A 15391-nucleotide genomic window follows, 5' to 3' on the forward strand; every position below is an offset into this window, starting at 1 on the left:
CATGATGGGCTCATCGCCCTGAACCCGACAGTCCAGCATGAGCGGGCGATCCCTGACGGCGATCACGTCGCTGGGCTCCACCAGGAAGGAGAGCTCCGAGGCCAAACAACAACCTGAACACAGGAGGAGAAAAAACATTTAATCAGGGAGAGAAATGTCTGAATGTTTATCTGTTTACACAGGAGTGTACTCAGATGTGTAAACCTTAACCCTTTAAAGCATCCTGAAGGCTGGGAAAGGGATTGTAAAGCTAACTACAGAAAACAGAAAAGGTGTTTATAGACCAACATCAGCTTGAATGTTTTTAAAGAAATCTAAACCAAAGATTTTCTGCATTTTTTGAGTGAAAATGTAAAGTCATGGACACATCAATGAGTATCAGTTGCAGGGAAACAGGCTCTACACTCAGCACACTGGTGGATCAAACATAAAAAATATGTCCAAATGACCTCCATTCAAAGTGTATTTCTAACCCCTGACAGGCTCAGGTTGTTATTCTAAGTTCTGACAACATTACAGAAAGGCTCCCCACGAAGCAGACCTTTTAGTCGATTACATCACCCTCCATTATTGAAAACTGTAATTCAACCTCTGCTAGGAGTTGCTGGTTTACCTATCTACCTACCTAGCTGGTTTGTTTGTGTTCTTGTTTGAATTTGGTATGTTCAATAAAAGGGATCTGACACAATATATGCCTTAGGTAGACCAGAAACACTCAAGGTGATCTACAAGGTAGTATGACTCCTTTTATCAGTGGAGTCTGGTGATTTTATAGAGAGTGATGTAACAGCTGTTTCTGGTTATTAAAATCTTCCCCTTGAACAAAAAGGTTTGTCTCTGTAGGGATGCTTTCTCTAACATTGAAGAACAAACTGAGGCTGTCAGTGACAAAAACAAAAACTTTTAGAAGACACACTCGCAGCTATTACAGCCTGTTTCACCACTGCAGGCTGAAGAAATCTACTGGAGAAATTTAAAAACTGCTGGATGACCTATTGGTCATTCAAATGGTGAAACATCTTCAACAAAAAGTGCCCAGGTTTAGGAATACCCCTTAAAGAATACATGTTATTGCTAAATTGGTTAGCCTGTCGTACAAAATCACTATAAGTTCATGTTTAAACATGCAGTAACTTCTGTGTGGGAAAGCAACCTCACACTGCAGGAGTTTTCTGAATCCATACATATTAAATTTATGGTGGATCATAGAAATCCAACCATTTTTCATCACAACATCGCACATCCTATGGCTCCAGAGACAATGGCCCAGGGGGAGGCTTCTCTGTTGGACACCCAGCCTTAGGAAACCTGACCCAAATTCTCAAAACCCCACAGTCAACACCAAAAACCATTTGATTTGATTGATGGTGCATTTGGTTTTGCAGCCCATAACGCTTTTACTGAAGACGAGCCACAATGGCGAGTGAATGCCAGCGAGCCATCCAGCCAGAGAGGGCCACAACAATACACAAGAACACAGGCCAGGGTTGCAGGGGTCAAATTAGGAGAGCCTCCATTGTAGCAGGAGCCGATTGTGACAATAGTGTTGTGAATATGCTTATTTGCACCCAACCCACAGCAACCTCTGTAAAAAAAAAATCCACCCCCAGCCACCCTGCACCCAAGGGCACCATCTGCCCCTTCTTATGCATCCCCTCCACCCCTCCCATCTCTTCCCATCCTTTCAGATCCATCTCCGAGGTGACTTTCCCATGCCACCAGAGCTCTCCTCGTCGCCCTTGTCCCCTCTCCGCCGTGACCTTGGTGACACTTCCCATCTCCTGCATCTATTTTGGTGTTAATGTCCTCATATGCAAAGAAAGAACCTTGAACTCCAGCAATGGCCACTCTCCTTCCCAGCTGTGAGGCTGGAACAATCGCAGCTGCACTTGAACCTGCACCATGACTTATCAGTGTCACTGCAGAGTCTGGCATCTGTTCAGTCTAATACGGCCTTTACTTCAACTCCTGCAACATGTATTGTCAACCAGCCATCAGGCATCACACCCCACACACAGCAGCATGCAGATGAACTTGACTTTAAATTGTCTAAAGTTGTTTTTTGTTCAAGTTCTTTCCCAACCTGAAGGCTAGCTGATGTTTAATAAAATGGTACATCAATATCAGTACACATTTGTCTCTTATTAAAGAACAAATAAACCATGATGTCTTCAGATGTCTTATCAATTCTATCTAAAGGTAATAAGTGACACCACTAATGGTAAGATCCATTTTTAAACTTCAGCTTTCAGCTCAATGCAATAACTTTACAATGCTTAGTGGGGCGCATAGCACGGAAATATCGGATAAAACGTTTAAACAGTAGCAAAAAGTTCTGGAAGAAGTTGGTCTTTTAAGAAAAACTCAACATTAACAATGCCGTGGTTTTGGTATTAAGTGCACATTAATGTTAACTCAACTTATTTGTAACTTCTTCTATTTAATCTTTAAATAATGTTTCTTCAAGCTGCAAGACTCCATGGTGTTCTTTTCACTTATTATCAGACAGATTTGCCAACAAAGACAATTAAAGTATGTCATGTTATCTGACGTGGAATTTCATTATGAGTGTGGATATTTCTAAGCAATAAGAACCACAGACCAAAAAATAATCACTTCCTTGGTTTTGGGGATGGAGGCAGAAGACCTAGAGACAAATATTTCTCAATCTTGACAACTAAAACCAAAACTATCAACATAGATGAGCCCTCTTTAGCACCACGGCTATGTTAGAAAATACACATTTGTGAAATTTCACTTAAAGGCCTTATAACAATGTCTGGTTCCTCCAATATTTGTTGTACCACTGCACATTCAAATCACTGTGATGATCAGAAACTGGAGCAGGAGTATCCTCAACCATGTTTGAACCCACTGCTTTTAGTTGAAAACAATTTAGCCTCAATATTTTAAGGCTTCCTGATGTTTCGAAAATTGACCCTTACACACTTCCTTTTCTGTCCTCTGATTATTTTTTTTGCAGTCTGGGAATAATCAACTTGAGAATGGAGTTAAAAGACGAGAACTACTCCCAGATTGATATCTTCCCGTGAGCGCAGATATCACTTCATAGAGCTGAATTAAAACTGAATTGGCATCTCAAGATAGTCCTTTGGTTCCAAGATTGCATTTTGGCCAAATTATTCCTCCTTCATACATCCAAAACAGGCTCAAAATGTATTGATCATTACTTCAAGTCAAACAGAAACTACTAAAACAAGCTATGCAGTAATAAAAAGCTCAGCTCAAAATTTAGAGAACTAGTTCATCAAATTAAGATATTTTTGTTAGAGAAAGATCTTTTTTCCACCACACACAGCTGCTCTGTAACAGAACACGGGAGTTGATGTTTTACCCCCGACTTGGTTGGTTGTTTTTTGTGTAATTATGGGAATTTTGGGCCTACTCATTCTGCACAGATTATGCTTTGATGAGATTGAATTAATTATTATGTCCCTGCACATACAAATACCACAATGTTGTACATTCAACATTTTAATATCCAGCTGATATTCCTTTGGGTGTGTGCAGGTTGATGCCTCTGCTGACTATTTGGTGTAGTGGATAAAATGGTTCTAGGGTGTAGTCAGGGCCACTCAGATTATAGGTAGATTTGTAAAATACAGCCAGGGATTTAACCTACATCTTGAACATAGAGCTGAGCTCCCCCCTCCTCTTAATGATCTCTGCCATTGGCTGCACTGATGTGTCACATCAAGAAATGAGCATCTGTCCTCCGTCTAATGAGATCTCCCAACCAGCAGATTGCAGCAGCAGAGAGGATTGTGGGTCCACTGGTCAGCTGCGTCTGGACAGGCTGATAGAGCCCCGAAGCCCCCCTCCCCTGAGTTTCCACTCCCTCAGGCCTGGTAATGACATTCAGGGCTCCCATGGGGGGATTTGCTCTGCGTTCTGTGGCCACGGTTATTGAACACATGGTGTGGCAACCTGTGAGGCCTGAAGGGCCTGAGAGCATGAGAGTGATGGAGGAGAGGCAGCGGCTACAGAGAGTCAGGTCAACACAAACATGGTTATGTCACACCTACATAACACTGTACTGCAGATTATAGCTGAAATTCCTGTCTGGTTGCTATTGGCAATCTAAAGATAATGTCTACTAGAAAGTGCAAGACTGAGAACAGACTGCAGACTCTCACTTTTTCACTTTGTTTCATTCTTTTGCAACAACAAATCTAAAAAAGTAAATACTATGTCTCAACTATATGACCCAATACAGCAGTAATACAGAACCCAATGTAAGCTAACATAAGCTAACTAAAGCTAGCTTGATACAAGACAAATTGAGGCAAAGTTAAGTAATGGATTATAAGGCATTAGTAGGTATAGTAAATTGAGGTAAAAGTATTTAATAGGTTCTGAATCGGCAGTTTTGTGGTGACTCCCATTGCAAATGTCAACTTTATGCAGATGATGCAATGATGTACTGAGCTGCATATAAACCAAAGTTGGTGCTTAACTGATTTTAAAAAGCTGTACAACCTTTTTGTGATTTACAAGTTGGTTTTAGTGCTAGAAGATGCAGCCGAAATTGAACATCCTATCATCACATTTTAGAGTCTGTGACTGAGTCTACAAACATTTAAAGCATATCGCATCATATCTCAGTACAACTCTACAGAAATTATAACAGATGATTCTCTGAAATTTAAGCCTCACATCAATCTACTGGTGAAAAATGGAGGATTCAAAAAGGATAACTATAGATGTTATAGCCGTGCTCCAATTAAACTGCAACTTAAAGCAGTTTCCATCTAAACCTCTGAGGTTTGCTCATTGACTTATTGGCAACTGAAGAGGGATCAATCCCATCTTGTTAAGAATTCACATCTTAAATCCATGGATCCCCTCTGTATCTATACGGATATAAAAATAGTGTCTTGAGACTGAAAGGAGGTAAGAAAATGAGTTTAAAGCAGCTGCAGACTGGAGGAGTCAGATGCTCTCCCTGCACCCTGAACCTGCATGTGGTTTGATTAAGTACATAGCATTCCAGATTGGACCGTTTTCAATATAGGGATCGGCCCATAATGAGATTTTTTGAAGGGGGTGGGTTGTCCGGCAACCCCCCACTATCACCCCGAGCCCCTCAGGGGTCATGAGAGAGTCAGGGGTAAGGAGGATGGATGTGTGTGGGGGTTGCTTGTGTCCAGTCAGAGCTCCTCTCTCAGCCCTTCACTGCTATTGTTTGCTGGCCCTGAACTTCACAGATTCCTGCCCACCCCCCAATAAAAAAGACAGAGAAAGAGAAGGGGGTTCTGATCACCATATACAAATCCTTTCATCAATTTATTTTCCTTTATCCTCTCTCCCGCTTTAGACATCTCCGTGTGAAAGGCAAGCTTGGATTTGCAAGTAGAATGAAAATGAGAATATTTCTTATTTCTGATCCTTTGCAAGGTTGAAGGCTTTGGTCAAAGAAAAGTCTCACATCTTAAGGTTTAAGGTTCAATCTCTGTTATTTATATGATCCATAATATCCAAAAGTGCCCAAGCCTTTAATATTTTCCGTCAAATTTTCTTCAAAAGCTCACAATAAGAGAGAGATCAGTGTCAAAATTGCACAAATATGTCGGCATCAGTCCTTAAATGTTGCCAACATTTTTGTGCAATTTGGACCATGTGCAAGAGTTTGCCTGCAAGTCAGGAACTAAAAATAAGAAATGACCCAATATTTGAGGCCTAGGACCTCCTTTTTTCTGCCATGTTGTGAAAACAAATATGAATATTGTTGGATTTTCTGGTATTGTGACAAACCTAGTGAGAGATACTTTGCATTTATTCACATTTATGTAGACATACCAAAAAAAGCTGCAAATGCTGCAAAATGTGCAATATAATATGTCCTTGTCTCTCTAATTTCCCCTTGTTGTCCTCCCCCTATAATCTGATTGGAGGGAGAAGTTAAAGCAGTGATTGTGCAGTTGAAGATGGGAATGGCTGAGCAGGCATTAAAGCCCATCGCCCCGGGGCTTCCTCCTTTGTCTCCTAATGGGAGTAAAACTCTCTCCTTTCTCTGAGGTGGCCGAGTTTCACAAACATGATGTTGTAGGGGCTGTGGGGAGGGGGGAGGGGGGGGGGGTCTACTCTGCAGAGGTCTTTTGTTTAAGCTAAGTGCTGGTCAGTTTCTAAGTGTCATGTGTCAAGTTCAATGTCTTAACTCATATCATCTTCAGCTACTTCATGTTTGTTTAAAAGACTCCATGTAAATTTTAAACAGTTCAAGACAGCTGGTTTTAAAAGTTTAATGAAGATCAATGTAGTCCAAACTGATGTTACTTTGGGAAATATAAACCTCTCTACATATCTACAACACTCTGCAGAAATGACTTTTAAAATGTTCAATACATTTTATTTGAGAGGACATCATTGTTACCAGGTAGTCTTCATATTTGAGCATTCTTTATATTTCATGTTTTGTCCATCATGTTTGAAGGTTGTTTCTCTGTCACTGAAACTTTACGACTGATTTTACTTTCTGTTTTCAGTCAACACTTTTAAAGTGATCTGTGGATTCTTTGAGACAAAATAACTCTTTTAAATAAATCTTAACACATGACACTTCCACTCTGAAGTATGTTGCTCCATTCTGGAAACTTTCTTTTTCTTTTTCTTTCTTTTTATTCTGACTTTTTGCAGTGCATCCATTCAAAGAAGAAAATAACAAATCTGATAAAAGTGACTAAATTCTGATTCAAATTAAGAAATCAGATATTTAATCAAATGTTGAAATGTGTGAGCCTCAGAAGCAACTTTGTTCGAACCAGGACAAGATACAAGATTTTTAAACTTTGAAACAATTCTCGTAAAAATGTTATCGAATCGATTTCGAAGCCAAATCCTCCCTCCCCCAAAAAACAAGTTCTTTAACTTTTTTTGTATTTTTTGCAAATTCTACTCCTGATTTTTGTAGCTTTTGTAACAACCACATTCCCTCCAGTGGGGGATCAATAAATATTTTATCTTATTCTCGGAAAAGCAAACTCCTGCACTGTCTGAATTGCATAAATACATTTTAAAGGTTTTGGTGCAGATTCTGAAGAAACTTGGCCATCGATTTGTGCAGTTTTGACAGCTCTCTCTTTTTTAACAATTTGGATCATTAAAAAAGAGCAGAAAATAAGACAGTGTGAAGAGCATTGAGCTTGAATTTAAAGTGGGCTCAGGTTTGCCCTTTTTGTTCAGTCTCCTGATCTATCGATAACATGCTTACCCATGCACCAACTGATTTGGTCCCCATGGGTCATGGGCCCCTGTAGGATCTGCCATCTGCATGAGGAAGTGGATCTCTAATGGTCAGAGTAGATTGAAAAAAGGTCCCCACCCACTAGCCAGGTGGATCAATAAGCAATAATTTGTAATGTGGTGGAGAGGAGGCCTCGTTGTTTGTCCTGCAGCTTTAATCAGAGAGGCTGCAGATACTCGTATTAAAGAAATTAAACACAAAAAACTGACAGGATGCTCAGATTCACTAAACACACTGTGGAGGAGGGAACAGCCAGGTGAGACTCATCACTGTGCACCATCAGTGAAGGCCCTACTGGACTGATCAGACTATAAACTAATGGGAGAAAGGTAGTAGAAGAGGAAAGTGACTAATAGTTACCATTAGGTCACGTGTGCTTTCAATCATGTTGCAATGACTCTAAATGTTAAAATGAACAATTTGGTTATTGGCGCAGTATGAATAAAAGTATACATAATCAGAAAACCTGTTTCTATCTATCACCACCTTTGAAGAACCATAAAAGAAACCCTGAAGTAAAACACAAGTAACTTAAAACAGATGTTGAAGGTACCTTGAAACAGAAGCTAAAGCTACCTCAAACGCACCTTGAAGGTTCTTAAAACTGAAGACAGAAGATAGGGAAAAAATGAAACCTAAAACCAAAGACAGATGTGAAAGGTACCTTGAAACAGATACACCCTTAACATTAAAACAGAGGTTAAAAATACCATAGAACATTATGCTAAAGGGGGTTACCTAATAAGACACCAAAGGGACATTACAACTGAGGCCTAAAGTACTTAGAAGTAGATGCTTAAGGGTACCTCGAAATGTAATCCAAAGTCCCACGAAGAGAGGCCAAAGGGAACCTAAAAACAGACCCTTAACAGATGCTACTTTCTGCCTTTATCTTAGACTCCACATGTTCTGACAGGTAAAGAACTGATATCCTATCGGTCCAGCTGGACACAAGCCGGATCACCTTCTTGAAACTACTTGGTTATGATTATGACATCATCTGGTTGAACTTTCTTTGATTCTGATTGGCCAGAGGTTGTTCATTAATCTTGACAATTGACAAAGTGTGTGTGTGCATCGCTAAGCTTATCTCGGTTCATTGTATTAGCGAGTGAACCTCGTTTTGAATGCATCAGAACAAGTCAAACCTTCAGGTGTTACAAGGTGCTACTGGCCTCAATGTCGTACATTAAATCTTGATAATGGGCACCTTAAAGGGCGTTCTACTTTACTGAAGCTAGTGACTTCAGCTCACAGACTACCTTAACGCCTCATAACGTCAGCTCGTGATTGGATGAAGGTATTTGGCCTCCTAATCGCACCTTTAACATGCTCAAATCCTGTAAGCATTAGCCTAAACTCTGCACAGATTGAGATGTTAGCCTCTTTTTTATCACACTGCAGGAAACCCTGGACCACCACATGCCCCATTGTGTCCCACTGTGGATTAAGCCGAGGGGTGTTTCTGCTGTGGGAGTGGGTGAGGAGCCATGACACGGCATTGGGGAGGGGAGGCTGTGAGGACACGGTCATGGGCAGCTGCAGGGGGGATTGCCTCTTACACACATATCTTTAATAAGGTCTCAATCTGAGCGCAGACCGGGGGCAGTGTTATGGAGATGAGGGTGTGAGGGTCAGGTCATTGAAGGCTGAGGATGAGGGGTGGGGGGGGGGGTCTATTGTGTCTCTGTCCTCCCCCTTCTACAGACTGCAGCACTGACCACAGCCCTCCCCCCTCCTGGAGATCAGAGGTCAGTGACTCTCACCCCTCTGTATAGTCGGAGGTAAAGACGGAGCCGCCTACACCGTCTGCGCTGACCCCCCCCCCCCCCCCCATGCAAAAAAGCTTAATTTATTTCTTTCATAAAATATGTTTGCCCCCAAATAAAGCTTCAGGTCTTAAATTTAAACTTTATATTGTGATAATAAAACAACCGAAAAGTTGAAATTACTTGGAGCTCAAGTTGTTTATATTCTCTAGAACACTTTCTCTTAATGTTGGATGTCTGAATTCATTAGAGCGAGGAGGGGAGAGGGATTCATTTTAGGGTCCCAACAAAAAAATAAAAAATAAAAAAAGAGGAAAGATATTCCCTGATTTTAACAGAAATATCAACTTCAACTTGAAAGCAATAAACTCGAGGTCTACTTAACATTTCTCACTATACCAGGATTTTAACCTTGGTTAAGATTTGAATGAAAATCAAACAATATCGATAACTTTCCAGCAATGGCAACAAAAGTTGGAGTCCTTGACACACACACTATCGGGGTAATTTCTTGTTTTCCTGACCACAAATTGGAGGCAATGTGCTCGTGCAAATTGCACAAACAAGTCAGCACATTTAAGACTTTATGCTAACATTTGTATTCTAGCAACTTTAAAATGGTAAAAAAAAAAACAGTTAGGAAATGGGGAAGTATTTATGATTCCTTAAACCTCCAGAAAGAGGTTACACACGGACCCTGGATTATGTTTTAGTAACTTATATTTAAATCTTTGTTGTTGTTTATTCAGTTGGAGAAAACATGGGGGATGCACTCCATCCCCCACATTCATGTCCACTCCATGGCCTCCTGCTTTCTCTGTTTGGTGGGAAGAAAGTGACACAATGGCTCCAGAATTTGCATAATTTTTGGAAAGACTATCTCCAACAACTTTCCAAATAAGATCTTAAACAGATTAACAGGTACAGCATGTTTCAACGATCTCCACAACATTTAAGATTCTTCATCTTTGATATTGAAGATGAACTCTAAACAGAAGTTCCCCCTGATGTTTCTGTGCTTTAGTCAATGAAGGCCTCAAGATGCTGTGGATCAGATTTTTGTCAAACTATACATGAATCACAGTATTTGGTTGACTCTGTGCTCCGTTTGTGTTTACATCCTGACACTTTCAGTCACGCTGTGTTTGCATATTGTGCATATTAATGCAGGGGATCAGTGGAAATCGATTCACGTGTATGCAGATATCGACAGGAGCTTCTAGTAGTCATTACATCCTCGTTGCTAAAACCTGGATTGGAATATGAGAACAGAGCCAAAGACAATTTCTCAGAGATACCTCACATTACACCTCAGTTCGTGTTAAGCACACTAAGAAGGCCTATTTTGGAAAATTCAATCCTGAACTTGGAGGCATCAAGTGTTACGATGTGTTAAGCAAAAAAGTTCTTCAATATTTCAATAAAAATAGATTTAAATGGATTCTGAGGTATTTTAACATAAATGTAACACGACTATGAAGGTGTATTCTTGACCCTGGAAACAACAGTTTGATGCTTAACTCTTATCAGTTTAGTGTTCATGAAGCTTTCCACAGGAAGGAAGCCACAGTATCTGGCTTAAAGGGTTGAAAGGCTTTTCTATCAAATTTCTGCAATCTGCAATCAAATCCAGTGTTTTTGTAGATCTTGAAGTTTAAAGTCTGATATTTACAGTCACGCTGAGTTTGAATATTGTGCATATGTGCGCAGGGGTTCAGTGGAAATAGATTCACACGCATTTAGATATTGACAATCAATCACTGTTGGTTACACCTGGACTACTTATATGATACTACACTTATATGAGGACAAAGCCGAAACAGTTTAAAAACCTTAAAATAAAGTAATAGAAGTACAAACCAACACTGCTGGAACACAGATGTTGCCAACGTTACAGAAAGGTTCAATGGGGAACATTTGGATCTTTAAATAAGATGATGGAGGTTATCAGTGTACATACTGGAAGGATTTTGATGCCAAACATTGAACGTTGTATTTACTTGAAGTTAAGGTCAAAGCTGCAGCAGCTGCAGGAGCATCCTCTGCTCTCACTTGGCAAAGTTCCCCCAGCCGTCACATTGAACTCTCTAAAAAAAGCTGAACCAAAGTAATAAACCAGTGGATTTAAAGGGATACTTACTCAAACAGTAGAAAGCTGCCAGGCAGGTGAGCAGGATTCTTGGTTTCATTTTGGTTTCTTTTACTCCACAGCCTCCTCGACGTCAAAAGCTTCTTCCCCTTTAGACTTCTCAAAAAAATCAAATCAAAAATTAATCCCAATAGAAAAACGTTTCCCTCTGTATCCTCCTGCTTTGTATCTTCTTTGGTGATAAAGCTAAAGTTTGTGTTTATTTGATCAAATCATGTCTGTTTCATTCCTCCTTGGTCCAGCGTTGAACCACAGAAGGCTGCTGGTCACGTCCAAAGCCACTGAGAGAATAGAGAAGAGGGGGACACCTCGGCCTGGACGGGGCTCATTAGTGATTCAGACTCATTGTTGTCAGAGGACGGACACTGATGAAGCAGCTTTCACCGGCCGCTGCAGGTTGGTCTCCTCTGGACCAATCGCAGCCCAGGGGTGACGAGGGGGGGGGGGGGCGGCTCGGCCTGGGAGATTGATATTCATCTAAACAGAGAGCTGCTGTCCGGCCAGCCGCTCTTCCCCGCCCCCTCTCAACCCCTCACCCCTGCACGATGGGCCAGCTGTGGCCTGAGCCGGACACTCTGCTCACACCCGGGCTGAAGGAGCTGACAGTAGACTTTTTCACTCATGCACTCCTGAAAATGTCAAAGATTTCAGAAAAGCTTGTCCTGGAAATGTTCCATTTTTCTGATTCACACTCGATCCTCACAGAGGGAACTTTTACCTGTCTGACAGGAGGGTGGGGGGGGGGGGAGGGGGTCTCAGGAGGCATGACATGACACAAAAAGTACGATGTACAATGGCGGACGAAGCAACATCTTCAGATGCTAAAATGACAGTTTTTGCGATGTGAGATTTTGCATAAACATACTTTGACTGAAAGAGGGGCAACAAACGTATGAAGCTGCTTCATTAGATGCATCATTCTTATGATGTAGAGGTCATAACCCTCGTCCGCTTGCTTGCGATTAACTTTCCTGAATATATCCTGTTGTTCTTGAAAAACAAATGTTTCGTTTTTGTTCAAAAACAATGTAGCAACGTTAAAAGGTCAAGGACTGGCTAAAATATAGTTCTTTAATCCAGTTTGAAAGGATAGAACTTCTGTTAGAACACTTTTTTACACGTTAACTATCGGTACACTTCTCTGATCCTTGCACACGTCTTGTGGGTTTTTTTCAAACATTCACCAAACTCCTGAAAATGTCCCTAAATTTACAAGATGAGCTGCATGTGTGAACGCTAATGTCCTGTAAAGTTCTCACCCTGACCTTACCCAGACTTTTTTTCTGGCTGCGCCTTAAACCGTGAATACACCGTGTGATTCTGACTGAAATTTAGAGTCGCACGACTGACTTTGAAGTCAGGCCATATTTCAGCCTGATCGTCTGTCATTTTCCCCGCAGTGTACAGGAAGGGGCACAACGGGCCAATCACGACTTTGTGATATATTTGAAAATTTTGTTGAATTTCTGCACGCTGTGTGTTCAAACAATTCCTTGGGGCTTGTTTTACTGGTTGCACAAACACAAATTATCAGTGTAGGAAAGCACCATGGCAACACCGCAGGCATCAGGTCTGCTTGATTGGTCTTCTCACAACAACAACAGTATTCCAAAAATATACCCACCTCTCGAATCTGAATGGATGTCTCTTGCTGCTGAATTTAATTGGTAACAACTCTGCTAATTGAGCCATACATTCTGTTTGCTGAAGTGTGTCATGTCTTTGAGGGTTTCCAAGGTTTCTTCAGGATAATTAAAATCCTCTTCAAAGACTCCGTGCCAGAGGTAAGTGGATAATTGAAGCCTTTGTCCACTACTGGTGGTTTCTTCACTGGCAGCGCTCCAGACCTCAATTTCAGAGCACTTTTAACCAGCGTCTGTTTGACATTGCGCCGTTTGCTTTTTTTCAAGAAAGTTTCACCAAGAAAAGATCAAATCAACAGAAACCAGCAGCTTCAGATCTGGAGTTTTGAAGCCTAATGATGGTGGCTGAAGCCTCAAGTAGACACTCATGGTAATGCAGTTTTTTTTTTTTTTTTCACTTCTGCATTGGCTTAATTTTTTGAACAGTGGACGTTGTCGCTGGGTCGTGGTGCGTGCGTATGCGTTTCGTTTTCCCCCTCGCCATTGTTGTTGACAAAGTTGGAATCCAAAGTCTAAACACTTTTTAGTTTTTATAGACATTAAACAAAGAAACAGACAAACAGCTGCAGCGTTCTGATGTCCAATCAGTGAATGTCGCACCAAACCTCAAGGACGTAGCAGAAGCAGACGTTAGATTTTAAAATGACCCAAAGTGAAAAGAGGTCGGCTTTGGGGCCCCAGGCAGCCAGAAGTATAAATACAGTTGTGATTCCCCACTTCAGAGTAATTATAGTGTTTAATGACAGAGCTCTTACATAAACACAATCCGATGTATGGTGAGTTTGAAAGGGGGAAGTTACTATTTAGGTACCAAGACACAAATGTGGACCCCAAGACTAAAAGAGATCTGTTTTTGGTAAAGTAAAGTTCAAGGCTCCTCTCAGGTCTCTTTATATTGATTTAAAAACGAGTCTTACTATACAAAAAAAAAAAAAAAAAACCTCCGTATATCAATGATTTAAACAAAAATATAATATTTAGAGCTTCCACTAATTTCTATAAAGATCTGAACAGAATCTGACAGAGCAAACATTTTTTATTTCTGCAGTTGTTGTATGGTGAGTTGCCATGGAGTACCAAGGTTTATTTTTAGATTATTTGGTTTGGGCCTAATTCATGAGATGTTAAAAGTCTAAAAAAAGCCCCAAGTACAAGACCCCAAGACTAAAAGAGATCTGTGGATTTTAGACTTATTTCTCTCAATAAACATCTTATAGATATTTTCTGAAATAAAAGTATACATTCACATGACTCATTGACATTTGCAGGTCTTGAGTTTACAGAATAAAACTCATTTATATCCTGTAAAGACAACAAAGTGTCCGCAGGTCTTCAATCAACACACTTTGTACGTGTGTATGTGTGTGTGTGTCTTTGTGTGTGTAGCTCAGCAGCATCAGTGTAGCGTAGACTCATATCACTGTGAATGATTCTTAAATGCCACAGAAGCTGTTTGTCTCCCCCTAGAGGCTGGAATGTGTACTGCTGGTTAAAAAAACACTTCAACGCTGTATGAAGATCTACATTTTGTCCAGGGTTGGGTGCACTCACTCTTGTTTAAACCGTCTTCACACATCCAGAGGTGAGGATGTGTTAAAATATTTCTTTGACTTGATTCATGATATTATTTAAAAAAGGGGTTTCCTGATGTTTGTAGCAGGGGTTTAACAGGCGTGCACAAGTCATCAGTTTTTTGATACTGTCACATTTCTCACAGAGGTCGGTTCATGTTAACGCAACACGGCTCATTTAGAAAGACAACAGGATGTCCATCTCTCCCTCCTCTTCCCTCCCTCCCTCTCTCTCCTTCTCCTCCTCTCTCTCTCTCTCCCTCCTGCCCCTCCCTCTTGCTATCTCTCTCCTCCGCTGCCCCCTCTCTCACTCATCTCTCTTTTTCCCTCTCACTCCTTTCCATCCTCCTCCTTCTCCCTCCCCTCTCTCTCCTTCTCCCCCTCTTTATTCCTCCTCCTCCTCCCTGAGTTGATTACAGATCGACAGAGCAACATGTGTTTTGTGTTTACGGCCGAATCAAACCCTCAAATTTGACTGCTTTCACTTAAACTAACACTAAAACAGCTGCTCTCAGAGTGCGGGCGCCCCTTATACAGAAGCTTTGGTCCTTCAAAGCCCGGAGGCCCGGGTTCAAATCTGACCTGTGGCTTCTTTCCTGCATGTCATGCTCCACTCTCTCTCTCTCCCATTTCTGACTCTATCCACTGTCCTGTCTATAAATAAAGGCATAAAAGGTACAAAAGTAAACCTACAAAGAATTACACATTTTTCACTCTCACAAGTTTCAGGGATGTCCCCGCTGACTGATTTCCAAGTCAGTCAAAGGGAAATTTAAAGTAAAAAAAACAAAAAACTGTGGGTATTATTCATTTTGTGTGGATTTGGCGCCCCCTGTGGACACTTTGTGTAGTATGTCATCCAATTTAAAAGCAAAGGTTATCTTTATAAACCTGTATATGAGCAGGGTGATACAATCTGGTTTAATTTTAAACTAATATAAAGTACAAAAGTAAAATGGATTAGCTGCTCCTGGATCGCAAAAACGTGACAAATC

The 15391-nt window shown here is 40.9% G+C and overlaps 1 protein-coding gene across 1 annotated transcript in view; it reads right to left on the minus strand.

Annotated features, from left to right (window-relative positions):
* The window catches only part of si:ch211-57n23.4 (immunoglobulin superfamily DCC subclass member 3), a 21020-nt gene extending 19233 nt beyond the window's left edge, over positions 1 to 1787 (minus strand). The window contains exons 1-2 of the mRNA XM_065948400.1: positions 1622 to 1787; positions 1 to 113 (exon numbers count right to left, since the gene is read on the minus strand). The exon at positions 1 to 113 is cut by the window's left edge and continues 193 nt beyond it. Of these exons, the coding sequence (XP_065804472.1) occupies positions 1 to 113; positions 1622 to 1787 (279 nt within the window). The remainder of the gene's footprint in view (positions 114 to 1621) is intronic.
* Between the last annotated feature and the right edge of the window lie 13604 nt (positions 1788 to 15391).

Source organism: Labrus bergylta, chromosome 19 (assembly GCF_963930695.1).
Source record: "Labrus bergylta chromosome 19, fLabBer1.1, whole genome shotgun sequence".
NCBI lineage: Eukaryota > Metazoa > Chordata > Actinopteri > Labriformes > Labridae > Labrus > Labrus bergylta.